At 43.7% G+C, this 17,157-nt stretch overlaps 1 protein-coding gene across 1 annotated transcript in view; it reads right to left on the minus strand.

Moving 5' to 3' along the window:
• Srsf4 (serine and arginine rich splicing factor 4) overlaps window positions 1-15,788 on the minus strand; it is a 24,811-nt gene extending 9,023 nt beyond the window's left edge. Inside the window, 1 exon segment of the mRNA XM_050151398.1 lies at window positions 15,471-15,788. Within this exon segment, the coding sequence (XP_050007355.1) occupies window positions 15,471-15,577 (107 nt within the window). The 5' untranslated portion in view covers window positions 15,578-15,788.
• Between the last annotated feature and the right edge of the window lie 1,369 nt (window positions 15,789-17,157).

The following is a 17,157-nucleotide window of genomic DNA, read 5'->3' on the forward strand; positions in this document are numbered from 1 at the left end:
TGTCTCCAGTGCTGGGATTAAAGGTGTGTGCCACCATTCCTGGCAAGGTAAAGTTTTTCAAAAAGCAAATTTAAAAAAACAACAAATCCAAACACTACTTTACTTTGGCTTGGTTTAGGATCTTTTGGAGATCATAAAATACCAAAAAGATCCAAGTATGGTCCTTTCTCTAACTGTGCAGACCAGTCCTGGACCAGCTCTGCTCTCCTCTGCTAATGGTATCACTGTCCTTGGCACCAGGTGACAAGCAGCCACCAAGTAGAAAGATAGGCAAGAACGCTTATCATGGGCATGATGAAATGGCTTTCTCTCTTTATTTAAAAGGTATATCCACTGGCTCAGCACCCGCCAATGATCAGAAGAGAATTAATGTGAGGTCACCGACTCACATTAGCACCGACTGCTAAAGACTAAACAAATCAATTACAGGAAAGTAAAAAAATATTTTCCCCAAACACTTAAGGTTTATATTACAGATCACAGAATCACAAACCCAAGACCCTAAGTCCTGCAGGGCAAATGAGGAAAGAATCCCAGCAGCTGTAGGCCCAGTGAGGCTTCAGCTTAGACTCCTATGTGATGCTGTTCTCAGCAGAGACCACCCCATTCTATGGCTTACATGCAGAGCTCATGTGACCTTTCAGGAAAGCAGTGACAGCCTACTTAGGGGAGGCACAGTCATTTAAACATAAATCAATGCTCAGATAGACCAATCTCTACCACTGAGGCTGAAGCAAGACACAGGGACAATTTATGATGCCAAAGGAAATTGTTCCTGTATTTCCTAATATTTACTTCTAAAAACTCCACAGGGGGTCATTTAGTAGCCTTTATGGGGGTACTTATTCAAATAGTTGACTAAAGGTCCAATTTATTTCACAAAAAAGCTCTGGTGACTCCTCTGTGAAAAGCTTAAAAATCTATTTGGAGCATTTTAATGGCAAAGTCCAGATCAAAGATCAAACCAGACATTAGATTGTCACTTCTCTATGCCAATGGCATGCTGGATGGAGCTGAAATCACAAAAATACTATAGAGGAAAAAAAAGGAGAAATGGTGGGGAATTCTGGTTCTGAGGATGGATCAAACATTAGGTCAGTGTATTTCTACCAAAATGCTGTCCACTCAGCTTTGCTTTCTGTGAGCAGGTCCAGTGAATGACCCCCCCAAGGAGGCAGCAGCCTGGGTAAGTAATACAATGTATTCATCAAACAATCTCTTATTCTAAACAATGTGACTTTAATTAATATTCATAGCACTCAAGAGTCAGGTACCAGTAAACCTAGCTTCACAAATGAGAAACAGAGGCACAAAAGTTAAAGAACTCTCTCATTAAGAACTCAGCAGGGCTTTTGTGCAGAGCTTTGACTCACAACTATATTAAGATGGTTAGCAAGCCCTGGACTGGCTGTAGGCCCAGTTCTGTAAGGAACAAACTTTACAGCAAACTAGTTTGTGCCTAATCACCAAGGAAGAGTATATGCTACATACAACTAAGGTTTAGTAGCCTTTAAAGGGTTACTTATTCAAATAGTTGACTTAACATCAAGAGTATACTAAATGAGTGGATAATTTAAACTTTCAAAATTGGGCAAGTCTAGACCAAGAGAGAATAACACCAGAGTCAGGGATAAATTTAACATTTTATTATCTAAGATGTCTTTTAAAACTGTGGGTCCCAAATTAGTTTAAAAAAACTTAGCAGTCCTTCAGCTAAATTTTCATATCTTCAAAAACCAACCTGCACCCTTCTTTAAATCCCCCCCTTTTGGAGACAGGGTTTCTCTATGTAGCTCTAGCTATCCTGGAGTTCAGACATCCACTTGCCTCTCTGCCTCTTTCTTGAGTGCTGGGATTAATGGCATGTATAAATAACCACTGCACGGCTAATAAATGTATTTTTTAAAATTAAATATTGACACGAATACCACCTATTTTGTTTTTCATACCAAGTAACACAAAACTGACCTATTCTCAAAAAACCATCAATGTTCTTCTTTGGAATTTCCTGTCCAGGTATGGAGGGATTCTGAGGCATATGTGTGACTTTATCACATGACAAAGCACCTGGTGGGACCTATAAGTCTCACAAAACATGACTTGGACAGATAAATTTAAAGAAATTTTAGCATGAGACAGATGAGTGTGAGGGGACTGGGGAGAAGGAATTTAAGTGCAGGCTCTATCTTGCAGAGACTGATTAAAAAACCCCATATCTCAACTTCCTCTAGGGTGGCAGCTTTTCATGCTTTCCTCATGCTATGTGTAAGCACTACCACACACACAACACTTCAATTAAACACAAAATTTTCCTTCAGTGATTCTCTATTGCTTCTTTGCCAAAGTGTTTCCCATGGCCTTGGCATATCCTGACAAATACAGTCAAAAGAATGAGGGGGAAGGGAAAGCTAGTATGACTTTCTCCTTATGGAGCCTTATGATTCTGAAACAAGCCCAGTGGGTACCTGGACAGCATAAAGCAAAGCCATGTTGCACCCATGGCTGCTCGGATTTTGGTCCATTCTAACCCCTGCAATGAATGCTCTAGTCTTCCTCATGCACAGCTGATGTACTGCTCAGTTATTGGCCAAACTGAAAAAGTACAACTGGAATGACATATTGATTTCAATACAAGGTCTCTTAAGCTATCCATTTTAGAAATGCTCGTCACATTTCTTGTAAGAGTTATTATCACCCAAATTCACAATGCTGCCAAGCAGGCTTTCTCTGACCCCAGTACTTGTAAATACCAAACAAAGGTCCTGAACACCACAAGGTTTCCATTTTCCTTTATGTTTCACCGAAGAGGACGCCACTTATCTCACCCTCTTCAGAATAGTTCATTTAGGGCTGTCTGTCCTCCAAACACCCTCACTCATCAGAGACTGGAGTACAGGCCTAGGGGAGAAATGATGAGCACAGCTGGCCTGGAGATGAGCTACTCAATGACTAATTGAGCAGGTTTGACTAGGGGTGCTGCCGGGGAGTGGATACAAGGAGCAGGGAAAGCAAGCCTCCATGCGACTGCAGACACCCACCAACACTGCTTCCCGAGGAGCATGCCTCGGATGGTCTCTCAATAAGGAAATGTGCCCCTTTCCACAGTGGATCTCTGCTCACCTTTGTCCTAAAACTGTGCCACATGCTTTTCTTTGTATGTGGACAAGACAGTCCTCAGCCAACCATCAGCAGGATGTGAGTTTTGCTTTCCCAATGTGGTGAGCCATTCCCACATTCACTCATTTTCCTTGTAAGAACCGAACCTCTCCATGGCTGGTCAGGATTAGGGATGTTGCTGTAGCCAAGGAAAAATTTTCATCTGTTGAAGTTAACCCACAGGGTGGCTTGAACCCTCAATCTAGAGCCAGTAGCACTGTATTTTGAGGGCAGAGCCCATAAATCTGCCCTGAAAGAAATGGTATTCAGTGAACAGGAATCAAACAGCTTTTTTTTTTTTTTTTTCAAAGCACTCAGTTGATCCTAGGCTTCAGCCAACTTGGGTCTTAAGAAGTGGAAAGGGCACACTGACAGGAAAGACTAATTCTTGACAGCTGCATCAAGTGCACTGAAACCTGTAGAACAAAGACAGTTCTAAAGCCAACTCTTGTGGTCAGGTGAGGCCAACTTGGAGAGGCTGTGAATGAGAACAGTGTAACAGCCCTGACTCCACAGGTCTGCAGCATTCCAGGGCACTGGCAGCTAGGCCCTTCCAGCATATTAACCAGTGTCACATTTACTGCTTAGCATCAGTGGTCATGGGTGTGAGCTGACTTCCACAGTGACTGAGGGAGTTTACAACCCATAGTGGCAAGCTGCTGCTCCAGGAGCAGGTTCCTGAGACCCTTTCCTATTCTGAGACAGGAAGGAGGCTACTCTTGGCTTTCTGCCCTCCCTTTCTTTAGTCTCAGAGGAGGGAGGGCCATCAAGGCCATCCAGAGAAGGTGGAAGACTTACCCGTGCTCACTCAGTGGCAGAGCTGGGGTGCGACTTCAGGGCTCACCATTACCCAGCCTGGGGCTCTTTCACGTCGGCAAACTGGCAGTTCCCGCACACCAAGAGCTCTCTGATTAGAGCTAGTGTGGATTCCTGGTCTGCAAACGGTTGGCCACAGCTCAGTCTGCACTTGATCTTTCCCCACCTTCAAAGAAGAAAACCTACCTCATGATTTCTCTCTTCCAGAGCCCCTGGTCACCTGATTCACTCCCAAAAACCTTGTAATCATTTCTGACTATTCTCCTTTGGTTATCCACTGTCAAGTTCACTAGTTTTCTTACTGCGCTGGGTCCTTGGGACTGTTTATGTCTGATCACAATTGCAGACTACAGCTATTTTCACTCAGGCAACTTGTCTCTTTTGTTGTAGTGGGGAAAGCCAGCAGCAAAATTACTCTGTTGCTTAGAAGTCTATGCCTCCTAATATCTTTATGTACTTCTAAACACTCTGACTACACAAGCTGAATCCTTTCAACCTTGCTCATGGCTGAGAAGCACCTCCTTCAGGAAGCCCCAGAACCTTGCATGCCTGATGCTCATCCAGCCATTTCTCTAGTGCACCTGTCAGTTTTTTGTCTTATAAGGCAATGCTTTTCTTTTCAAGCCCTGTTTCTTTTGGTTTGTGTTATCTCATCAATTATGAGGGCTTTCACATAATAAAGGCTAGCACCTATTGGGTATTTAGCACAGTGCTTGGCTCATAATAAAGACATATTTTTATTGTCTGTAATATTTCATTTGTAACTCATAATAAAGGCTGAGTGAATTATTATTTTCACTCATGATGAGATAACTAGGCACACAGAGATCAGGCAGCTTGTTCACGGTCAGGGAGCATTTAAGTGGTGGAGCTGGAGGTGAACCCAGGCTCAGGACTCTTGAATCCCAGCTTTAAAACACAGATCCCAAAGCCTTTGAAAGGCTTTTCTTGTTCCCCACAGTCCCGAAGAAAATCTTTTCTATTTAATAAGCACTGCAGCTTGACTTAACCATAATCTAACCTCAGATAAGCCAGGTGGTAGCAGTTTTTTGGTACAGCAGGGTGAAGTCTCCAGAGAAAAAGGACATTGGTCTTGGGGTAGGGTGAAGCACTCTAAGCTGGGGCATGAGACAACCGGGTTACTTTCACTCGTCTTTTGGTTCCCATTAGCCAGTGTCAGCCATCTGGTCCTTCCGAAAACATGTGTGGGTTCAGAACATAACAGACTAGAAGAATAGAGGAAAAATAAGATTATTCTGTGCAATCTCCATTCTGGAGGTCCCGCATCAACCCCTGCAGTCTGTCTTTGCTTCCAAGGATCAGCAAAAATTAGATAAGGATAAAGGTACTTGGACCTAGCTGTGGTGACATGAGTGATCACCAGAGACATTACTTAAGGATACATTTAATTAGTTTTGCAAAGGAATGGTGATTGGGACCAAAATATTTGTATATTTATGCATGAATATTAGGAGAAAATAAATGGGCCAGAAGTCAGTATTAGGTTTACAGACTTCCAAATAGAACAAAACAGTAGTGATGGATGATACATCTAAGACCTGATTTAATTTTAATTACAAGCTACTCCACCCCATCAGGACGTTTTCTTCAAATTCCTTTGTAATATTAACCAACTCCTATTTTTCTAGATCTTCCTATGTGTCAAGCATTACAGGAAGCACTCGTTGCTTTACTCACCCTTCCCAATTCTGAGGTCTATTGCTATCTCCCAGACAGAGAATTAAGACCTGGGTCTCTGACTAAGGCTATTCAAAATTCTCAGACTCTTAAAACTCTGATCCTAACCTAAATCCTACACCCCGTCAGGCTCTGCTACCTCCCAGACCAAAAGAAAGCAGTCCTTAACAAGAGAATCTAAAGGGAAAAACAACAACCAAAAAAAAAAAAAAAACCCAAAAACAACCCCCCCCCCAAAAACCCCAGGGGCTCAAGAGGCACAGGCCTGAGAAGACAAATGCCCACATGTTGAGCACAGTGAAGGCAGAGATGCCAACCCTGTAACTATGTGAACACTATTCAGTTGTAAATGTTTCCTACTAAGCCATTAGTGGAAACAAAAATAACTATAAGTTTCAACAGTTTGAGGGCTCTGATCTCATCAATGGATTAATCCAATGAGCTCATAATCGGATGGACTTATTAGGAAGTAGTAGAAACTTTAGTGGGTTTGGCCTAGTTGGAGGACATGGATCATAGTATGTATTTGGAGAATATATAGGCCCTTCCTTGTTTCTCTGTCTCTTGGTCATCACAAGGTGCAGTCTCTATCGCCACAGGTTCCAATTGACAAAGACATTCTCCTTAACAAAGGTCCATAGCCAAGGAACCAGCTGAGCATGGACTGAAACTTCTAGTATGGTGTATTAAAACATATCTTTCTCCTTTTAAGTTCATTTGCTTGGGTATATAGTTACAATAATGAAAAATGACTAACATGGAGTAAATCGTTTGATGACAAAAAAAATCTAACGAAAAGTAGCTAAATTCAAGTCTCCAGGTTTGCTTTGATTTTTAGCTGGAGACTGAACCCAGAGACTGAGGCTTGCTAGGCAAATATTCCACCACTGAGTTAAATTCCCAACCCAAGCCTGGGGTTTAAGCCACAGTGTAGCTATCAGGAATCTCTAAAGGAATATTTATGTACCGAGGTGAGAAAAATAGAAAGAGTCATTATAAAAAACTAAATAAACTTACTCTAGAGTAAGTAGATGATCCACCTGCCTCTGCTTCCAGAGTGCCAGGATTAAAGGTGTGCCCTATCACCTCCCTTGAAACAACATTGTTAAAGAGCTAAGTGGGCTAAACCGCTTCACTGCCCCCACCACTTAGCCTAGGAAATGGGACGCTTAGAAAACAACACATTTGTAAATAATCTGTGGATCAAACTATACTAACCATAACCTCCTTGCCATTATTAAATAGTTATTTTAAAGTCAAAAAGCTGCTTTCCTTAAAGGAGTATGAGGCAGCTAGGGTCCAAAATTACACCTGTGTCTCCTTTTCAATCTTCTGACACTTAAAGGGCCTCACACTAAAGTTCACGAAGCTCAAACCACAAACTGCAAACAAGTTTACTGACCTCATTACTATTATTACCAGTTCAGAACACATCTCTTAGGACACAAAATGACATGCACCACTATGTCCATTATGCCCCATCACCAAAACAAGGACACACTCAACAACAGTGCTACCCAAATCTACACAGAAAGCGGCTCATCCTCTCAGCACACTAGAACAGACTGTTTAAACTCACAAAGCTTCTGCCTCTGGGAGCATCTTAGCTGTTCACAGATCCTTCCTAACTGGCCCTCGGTAGCTGTCTATTCTTTTTCCCTTCAATTTTGTTAAAGATGCTAATGCCATTTCTTGGAGATACATTTCCCCCAAACTGGCCATTTCATTATTTTAAGAAAAATTTCAAGTTCTTTTAGATCTGCTGCTTCACTGCACATGAAGCCTGTCGAGTCTTGAACATCTGGGTCAGGCTGCTTTCAAAGTTCCTCTCAGTCCGCCTCTTCTCTCTAGTTCTTGGAGGTCTCTTCTGGCATTAGCTGCCATGTCTGGCATTAGCTATCACCTCTAGCCTGGGATATCACCTTAGCCCAGAAAAGTTATCCAGGGCCTTGCCTTAAAATCTGGCTATGTAAATCCAGAGCACAATCCCTTCACTTAAAGGATATTCTAAGAACAGAGGCTGCAGGAATGGCAAAACACTGAAATAGGCGCTGATCCTGACACACATCCTACCCCAGGTGTCATGACAGAAAAGCCTGAGGAAGGTTAACCTAGTACTCCCCATCCATTCTCTGCCCAAGGCCAACACTCTAAGTACAGTCTGTCTCTCTTTAGGTTCTTTGGCTTATTAGAAGCCTCTAAAAGACTACAGGGTGAACAGGCCAAAGGACCCAGATTACCCCTTCAGGCAGGAAAGGAACAACAGTAGAGAAGCCTGATCGTCACAGCAATGCCATAGCTGGCATGTGAATAAAAATGATCTGCAGTTTCTAGAGCTTTCAAAATTTCATTCTGCAATATTGGCCTGTCAATCACATGCCTCAGTTTCTATAGTAGCACAGACCAGGGATACCACTTATTTATAAAGTGCTTTGATACAGTCAATTGAAATAGAAACTATACAGCTGGTGAGATGGAACAGTGGATAAAGGCATCTTTCACCAAGTCTGACAACCTAAGTTGAATGCTGAGAAACCACAAGGTGGAAGGAGAGAACTGACTCCCAAAAGTTTTCCTGTGATCTCCACACACGTGCTGTGGCATGCCACACCCCCACAAATGGACTTAGAGAGAGACTATACAAATGCAAGTTGTTAATGTTTTCTACTGCTTAAGAGCTCAGTGTTAGCTCACACATTTACAAGTACCATTCCTAATATCTCTTTAGGTATGTGGAACACTTTTTGGAATACCTGGAAGCATTCCAAATTTCCAGGAACCCAAACCACATATATTATCCTGTCTACATTCTGTGCTCTAAGAAGAGCTATCTCATACAGCCTTCTCATTTGAGCAGTCATCTCAATGAGAAAAGGAGGAAAAATATACTAAATGAAGAATGGAATTTTAAAATATCTTGACCAAATAATTACACGTCTCGTTTATTCATAACACAAATCAGGAGTCTGGCAGCCAAGAAAAGAGAACTGAAGCAGGGTAATTTATGGTAGAAATATTTAGATATAATTTAAAGTATAGTATTGTTTGATATTGATTTCTCAAAAAAATTTAAATCTCTCATGTTGTGGGAAAAGAAGTAACGCAGGATCGATTGCATCTGTAATAGTTATAAGACTACCCAAACAATGACTATTACTTCATTTGGGATTCTGTCCTGTCCTTTTCTTTTTGTAAGAACAAACACGTCTCACACGGTCTGGGCTGTCCTCAAACTCCGAGTAGTCAGACACTTTGCTGTACTTCTGATCTGTTGCTTCCACCTCTCAAGTGCATTACAATCAAATGCTACCACACCTGGCTGAATTTGTTGTTTATTGAAACTGAATTTTTTTCCCTTTCCTTTTCTTTCTTTCTGAGACAAGGACTAATTACATTGCCCAGACTGGCCTTCACCTGAATAGCTGGGACTATCTATCAGAAGACACCACCACACTGAGTTTCAAGCAGCAAAGAAGTTAATAGCATGGCTCAGTGCCAGTGAGGTAGCCACGATGTGTGCATTCTTAGCTTCTGCTGGTGTTCTTGTAACTGGTGTGGTTCTTTGTTTTTTGAGATAGGGTCTTACTATGTGGTCCTGGCTAGCCTGGAACTCAGAGATTTATTTGCCTCTGCCTATTGGGATTAAAAGTGTGCACCACCATGCATTAAGACTTTTGTGTGCTCATTTCTGCTGGGACTAATGAATTCTGTTCCATGAAATATGTCAAGACAAAATGCAAAAAAGGTTTTCTTTCCTTTCTTCTTTCTTTCTTTCTTTCTTTCTTTCTTTCTTTTTTTTTTTTTTTGGTTTTTCGAGACAGGGTTTCTCTGTGGCTTTGGAGCCTGTCCTGGAACTAGCTCTTGTAGATCAGGCTGGTCTCGAACTCACAGAGATCCTCCTGCCTCTGCCTCCCGAGTGCTGGGATTAAAGGCGTGCGCCACCATCGCCCGGCCAAAAAAGGTTTTCATGCATGATATCCAACACAGGGTTATTAACTACAGCTAGAATTAGGAGACAATCTAGGGAAATAATTTAGGCAAAGCACAACTCAGCTAGACAAGGAATTTTAGGCAACCAACAGTGAAGATTCCAATATAATTAAGAAAATTACACCATACAAAAAGTAGCACACAAGACATGGGGCTATACCTCAGTTGGACTGTCTGCTTAGCATGCATGAAGCTCTGGGTTTGATACTTGGCATAAAATGGATAAGGTGCTCCACATCCAGAATCCCAGCACTTGGGAGGGAGAGGGCAGGATTATCAGAAGGTCAAGGTCAACCTTGGGCTATTATAGTGGGTTTAAGGCCAGTTTTGGCAACAAGAGACTGTAGTCCAAATTGGACTTGAACACATGATCATTTTGACTCAGCCCCCTAAATGTTAGGATTACCATAATATATCATCAGAAAACATCAAAAGACCTATACTATCCCCTTTCTGTTTTTTTTTTTTTTTTTCCCCCTTTCTTTTTGAGACAGGGTTTCTCTGTGTTTAACAGCTCTGGCTGTCCTGGAACTTGCTTTGTAGAGATCAAACTGGCCTTGAACTCACAGAATCCACCTGCTTCTGCATCCCAAATGCTGTGATTAAAGGCATGTACCACCACTGCCTGACTTCCTTTTTGGTTTTTACACTGTCTAAATTACCTACAAGCTGCACATAATTTCTAAGTCAAAAGTTACTTTGTAAAGTTCTTAACTCTGGTAGGCTAAATGAAAAAAAAATCACAGTTTATTGAAAATTCAGAAAACAAAGAGTTCTTAAACAAGGGAGTAAAAATATTTGGGGCTGGAGAGATGGCTCAACAGTTGCTAACACTTTGGCTGTTTTTCCGGAGGACCTAGGTTCAGGTTCAGTTCCAAGCACCAACATGGTGGCTCACAACTGTCTGTAACTCCATTTCCAGGAGACCTTGTCTATTCTGGCATCAGACCCATGCTGCACAGGCACACATGTAGGGAAAACACCAGCACACACAAAATAAAATAAAATAAAACCTATTAGTTTGGAAACCAAGGGCTACCAGAAAACATAAAAATGCACCCCCATATCCTAAAAATGTGCAAAAAGTTTTACATAAAAACATTTTCCAGGGTCACATATGCATAAAATAGCGAAAAATCAAAAAACAATCCAAATGTCAGTTCTAACTTAGCTTTAAATGCAAACCCTAAAACGAATTCATATACAGCAATTCTATATAATCATTATGAAGTCGAACTGCAGAGGCTGGAGGTGTGGCTCAGCAGTAGAGTGACTTGTCTACCATACATGGAGCCTGGAGTTGGATCCTTAGCACAACAATTCATACAAGGCAGGTTGTTGAACTTAGAGAATATTCAAAGACAGACCAGGCTTTTAGGCAACCAGGCAATCATGTGTCACATGACCCTAAGTTGGTTGAAAAAGGAAAGAAAAAAAGGGGGAAGAGAGACAAGGAATGAATATATGTATGCATAGATGTATAGCTGGGCATAGTGGCAGATCTCTTCTAGTTTGAGGCCAACCAGGTCTACTCAGTGAGACCCTGTCTCAAAAAACAAAACAGTCACCACAACAAAAAACCCAAAAAAAATTAAAGAAAGAAGGAAATGTATGTGTGAAAGATGTAGATGTGACAAAAAGTCAGACCATGTGCTCCAAATGGAAGCAGAATCATCTCTGGATGACCTTTTGCCCTCCTTCCAATATTAGAAGTTAAGCAATGTAGAACTGTCATAATGGGAAATATGTTGTATTTTGAAGAAAAAGTAAAATATGATTAATTCCTAACCAGACTCAAATGACTGAGAGACACAGTTCAAGTGGCACACTACTTTTAAGGCTGGAGGATGATCTTAAGTTAGTGGACTTTGTTAGGGAGCGTATAGCTTTGTGCCATCACTAACAGCAAAGCATTTACCTGCTATTTGGCAGCGCTCAACTCACCAGAAATCTATAACCCATAACATTAGCTTAACTAGACCTCCTTCACTCTCCCTCTAAAGAGCAAGCTCCTGGGAAGGCTTCAGTCCATGGAAAAAATGCATGGATTCCTCTCAGCAAATAAAGCCCTGTGGTACTTGATTAGGATAGGGAAACACAACAGGGACCTAACTCACTACAAGAGTTTTAAAACACACACACCAAGCTTCATACTACTCTAATTTTAAACAAAGGTAAAGACAAACCTACCCAGTAGAACGAAACGAAAACAAGAAAACTGAGCACCAATCCCAAGTTTTCTATCGAAACTCTAGCCGTCTACCATTCACTGTCACATCAAACACAGCTCCGGCATTTCCAGCTCACTTTCCCTTGAGTGCTTGAACTTAGGACTTTAGCCAGCTAGTTAAAGAAAGAAAACCTCAATGATTTGGAAACCTATTCTTCTAGTTCCTAAGCAGGTAAATCAAATCACCTAAGGATGTATTAAGTTTTACTCAAAACTAAAAGATCTGTGACTGAAACTACAAGATGTCTGTGGCAAGAGAGAAAATTTTGTACATAAAAACAAAAAAGTCTAGATATTACAACGAAGTGATTTACTGCTAAAAAAGAAACTCCATACTACATGTAATCAAACTCAATAAAAGCCACCATAAAAGCTGAAGGGATAGGGAAAAGGTACTAGTAGTTTTGTCTCTTTGAGACACTCCCAGAATTCAATCGATCCACTCTTGCCCATAGTGGCACCAGGTCTCTGAGGCAGGTAGGCGTAAGGTCAACACGGCCCCAGGGAGATTTGCATCACACCTGTAGTCCCAGGAAGAACCATCTGTCTCTAAAAGAGGCAGGTTGCCTGGCGCAAGGAAACACTGAGGTGCTTGTATACACAAAATCCTCTCCTGAATAGTAAATCTATTTTGCAAGTAGAAACTATGTTACCCCATTACCTAATTAATTCTCAACTTTACAATCCATCTGCCAACACCTACAAGATATCTCACCTTAACAAATGTGAACGAACTCTCTAGCAATTCTTTACAGTCCTATTAATCCAAAACCTGTTCTAGAGTTTCAATCCAGAAGTGTTCAGACACTTCCCTGTAAGGAAGTCCACCACTGCCCCAGGCTGAACTATGAACTCACACACCCATAGCTACATCTCCTTCTATTCCACTTCCTTCAGCCTCCCCAGCATCTCAAACACATTGTCGTCTTCTTCCCTCAAGTTATCTTCTTCTGTAATGATCTGAGTGCTGCTAGGTCATACTGTGTGGAATTAAGATGTCTGTCACACCTGTCTTTAAATCTCAGAAATACTTTGCACTCCTTAACTCAACCTTGATCTATAAGGATGGATTTCGTGCACATCATCCATCATTCAGTATATAAGAATGAGAATTCCTAAAGCACCCAGGCAGTGAGTGTCTGTCCTCTGAGCACTCCCCTGAATTGTTCCATGCTTCCCTCAAAACCTTTGAATTTTAATCATGATTTAAAATTTAGTGTAAAACTTTTTTTTAAAAAAATCTTTATTTTTATATTTATCTTTAAAAAATTTTTTTTTATGTGTATGGATGGTCTGTTGTATGTCTGTGCACTGCAAGCCCTGCCTAGTTAGTGCTCAAGGAAACCAGAGGAGTCAAATTCCCATGAACTGGAGTGCCAGTTGTGAGTGCTATATGGGTGTTGAGAAGTGAACCCAGGTCCTCTGGGAAGACAGTCACTCCAACCCCCTAGTGAAAACTCTTAATAGCTGTTTCGGGGTTTGGTGTTACTTTCTAGATCCTCATGAGGATTGATCCAGCTAGAAGGTATCATCCAAATGGTCCTTACCAGACCACCTTTCCACCAATTAAAACTTCTCTTTCTTCATTTCAAGCCCTAGTAAATCCACACTTCAAAGCTCATTTTAGGAAAAATCTGTTCTGGGCTAGAGAGATGGTTCGGCGTTAAGAGCACTGGCTGTTTCTCCAGGGGACCTGGGGTCTATTCCCAGCACCCACATGGCAGCTCACAACTGTCTCTAACTCCATTTCCAGGGGATCTGACACCACAAACAAACATGTAGGCAAAACATCAATGCACAAAACATAAAAATAAACAGTTAAAAAAGAATCAATTTCAGTAAACTATTCCACATTTTACTTGTCTGAGTTCTAACTGAGAACCAGTATTCCTTGATTCAAAATATATGACAATCAGTTTAGTCAGGAACAGAAAACTTCTCCCTTACTCAATCACGAAGCACATGTGGGCATCCTGTTGGGGGCACACATCTGAATCACCCTTCAGTTTTGCCCTACTACCTTTTCCAACTCTCATCCGCACCCTGAGAAAACAGACCTCACCAAATAATACACTGTTCTCAGACTCTTAAGAGCTGACATGCTTCAGTACAGTGTACGGCAAAGTATCAACCGAGAAAACAGGTTCAGAATAACTAAGTCACTTGCTCAAAGAAACGTTAACTGAGGACCCAGGATTTGACTCTCACTTATCTAACTTCCAAAACCCATGTTTCACCCAGAGTTATTCTGTCAACTTACTTGGACTGTAGGGGAAAAAAGGGGTGGGTGGGGATAATCTCTCACATGTAAGGTAAGGACCACAAAAAAGCAATCCTCTCAACGTTGTCTAATACTTTCCGTAAGTTCACTTAACAAAATAAACTGTCTAAACCCTTTATGCGAACCCAGTAGTCTATGAACATTTCACCGATGTCTTGTTCTCAGCAAGGAGATTCTTCTAAGTGTCAATTCGAAATCCAGACAGTCTGAGAACGTGCTGGCTCATGTGCAACTCATATTAAGGGAATTTCTTCTCAAATGTCAGTTACTACTGGTCTCAACGGACCAACGGCAAAGTCTTAGAAACCAGCCAAACAACAAAGGCAACAAAACTAAGGGCTCCTCAGGCTTACAGCCTCCAACTCCGTTCCGCTGCTTAACGCCTTTCAAGTCCGACTTAGTATTCCTCAGCTCCCAAGCAAAATATGCGAATATCTTCTCCGGGCTGCACGGCTCACCCGTTCCCCCTGAAGCCAGCTGGTAGCCTCGGCTAGCCCTGGTCCGCCAAAGCAGATTAGGGCTACACGCCCAGAGCGCACGGGGGAGGCTGTTAAGCAGGCAATTTTGAGATCTGTGTCTCCACCTGCACCAGGAGTCGACGCAGACCTGGCCAGGGTGGCCACTACCCACTCAGCAAATCCTCCAACAGCAGACATCTTCTGGCAGGTTGGAGAGCCGAAACCCCAGCCTAGAAACTCTGTACGGACTCCCCCAAGATAACGAGCTAGCACTTTAATTTACTCTCGTAAAGGGAGCGGGGAAAAGCTTTCAGCGCGGCAAGACGATACTTTCGAAACTGTCACTACACTACTCAAACTAGAGGCTCCCGCCCAAAAAAAGTGTGGCACACAGAAAAAGCCAGAGCTCCTGTCCCCGGAAACACGCGCCGGGAACCCTCTGGCCCGGCCCGGCGGGCTGGCGACCAGGGAGAAGGGAGCCGGAAACCTCGTCTGCTCCCAGCAGCCTCAGAGCGGGAAAGGCCCACCTCTCCCCAGAGACGAACCAGGCCTCGGTCCCGCGGCCCAGAGAGGGAAACCCAGGCCTCCCCGGCGCCCGGAGCCCCAGCCCAACCCGGGCCGCCGTCCCCATTATCCCGCCACCACCCCCGCCCGCGCAGGCGCAGTGGGAGCCGGGCCTACCCGCGCCCCCGAGGCGCCGCCGCCATGGCGGAGAAGAGGAGGCCTGCGGCGGCTTAGCGCCCCAGAGAGCGCTGCGCTCGCGTCGCCGCGGCCTCCCAGCCACCGCTGCGGCCCTGTCAGCACCCCCCCCCCCGGCCGGGCCCTCCGCCGCCCTCCTCACCCGTTCTTCAGATCCACCTCCAGGATCTTCCCGTAGCCCTTAAAGAAGCGCTCCACATCGCGCTCCCGGGCCTGGTAGCTCAGGCGGCCGATGTACACCCGCGGCATCCCGGCGGCGGCTGGCCCCGGCCCCCCTCAGGCGGCGGCCGGCGAAAGGAAAGCGCGGCGGCGGCGGCGGTAACGGGCGGGCGGCGGGACGGACGCAGCCGAAGCCCGGCGACGTACGCGAGCACGCAGCTCGAGAACGCGCGCCCCCGCGGCCCGCGCCCTCCCCCCACCCCGGGCGGAGGGGAACGGGAGGGAGCGCGCGCCCGCTTCCCGCCCGGCCAGAGCTGGGGGAAGGGCCTTCCTGGAGGCGCGCCGGCGCGGGGCGGGGCCTGGCCGGCTGAGCGACAGCTGCTGCACGTCTTCTCGCGAGCTCGGCGTGGCGTCGGCACCTCCCCCGGAAGTGTGTGCGCGGGGGCGCGCCGAGCGGGTGGTCCATCCTTTGTCCTTTTGCCGAGAGTGTTTCTGCGTCGGAGCGGTTTGCGGGTCAACGTTCCGGGTGGGAAGTTTGTGGATCCGCGACCTTGAGCCCATTTCCTTTTCTCTCAGGTCTCTGAGCCTCCTTTATCTTCCTTGTAGTATTGTCTTGACAGTTATGATACTAGGTACGTAAAACAGTGTTCAAATAAACGATTCCTTACTATTTTGTGTTGTTGTGGACCGAACCCGCAAGTGCTCTACCTGAGTTACATCTCAGATTATTATTTTGGATACAAGCTCTATTGCCCTGGCCGTCCTAGAACTCACTATGTAGACTAGTCTGGTCTCACAGAGGTCTGGCTGCGTCTGCCTCCCGAGTTTAATACCTTGCAGCTAGATGAGGCATGACAGAAAAGTTTTCTAACCTTTAAGAATGTAATCTATAGGTGTCCACTGTGCTGCCAGAATAACCAAATGGCATAGACGTGCTTGTTCTGGGTCATAGTGAACTCAGTTTTGATTGGTTCCCTTTCAGTTTTACCCAGTCACTGATGGGTTTTGTTTCTCGTCTGCATAATCAATTCAACTGATGTTCAGTGTAAAGTTTTGCCATTTTCTCTTCTGCTTCCTTAGCTTTCCTTCCCAGCAGTTCCTTAAATATTTTTATTAGTTAATTTACTATACAGCTTAGGTTTTTTTTTTCAGACAAGAACTTTCTATATCAAATGGCCTTGACTTCCAGAAACCTCCTGTTACAGCCTTCTAAGAATATGATATTTCAGGTGTCATCGTACCTAATTTTTGGCTCTTTTGAAAATAATTCCAGAATCTTATGAAATGCACTAAGGATCATTTTTGTCTCATAACACACCTTTTATACACAGTAACTTAACATAGTCACACAGGGTCCAGCCTTTGGGTTTTATAACTGCCTTAATCAGTGACCAAGTAGGATCTATATAGGAATATCATTAAGGACATATCTGACAGAATACTTGTCTAACCTAGTCTGATCCTCAGAAAACTAAAGGGTATGAGCATTTTCTTTATTTTGGGACAGTCTCCATATCCCAGCTGGCCTTGAATTCACAGCAGCCTCCTGTCACAACCTCTTGCGTGCTGAAAATGCAGGCATGTGTCACCATGCCTGGTTTAGCATGTATAACTTGGTAGCTGTTGTGTCTCATGTTATCAGATATTTTGATCTCTGTCAATCCAGTGAA

Source organism: Alexandromys fortis, unplaced genomic scaffold (genome assembly GCF_014885135.2).
Source record: "Alexandromys fortis isolate MF-2015 unplaced genomic scaffold, M_Fortis_MF-2015_v1.1 scaffold_26, whole genome shotgun sequence".
In the NCBI taxonomy this organism is placed as follows: Eukaryota; Metazoa; Chordata; class Mammalia; order Rodentia; family Cricetidae; genus Alexandromys; species Alexandromys fortis.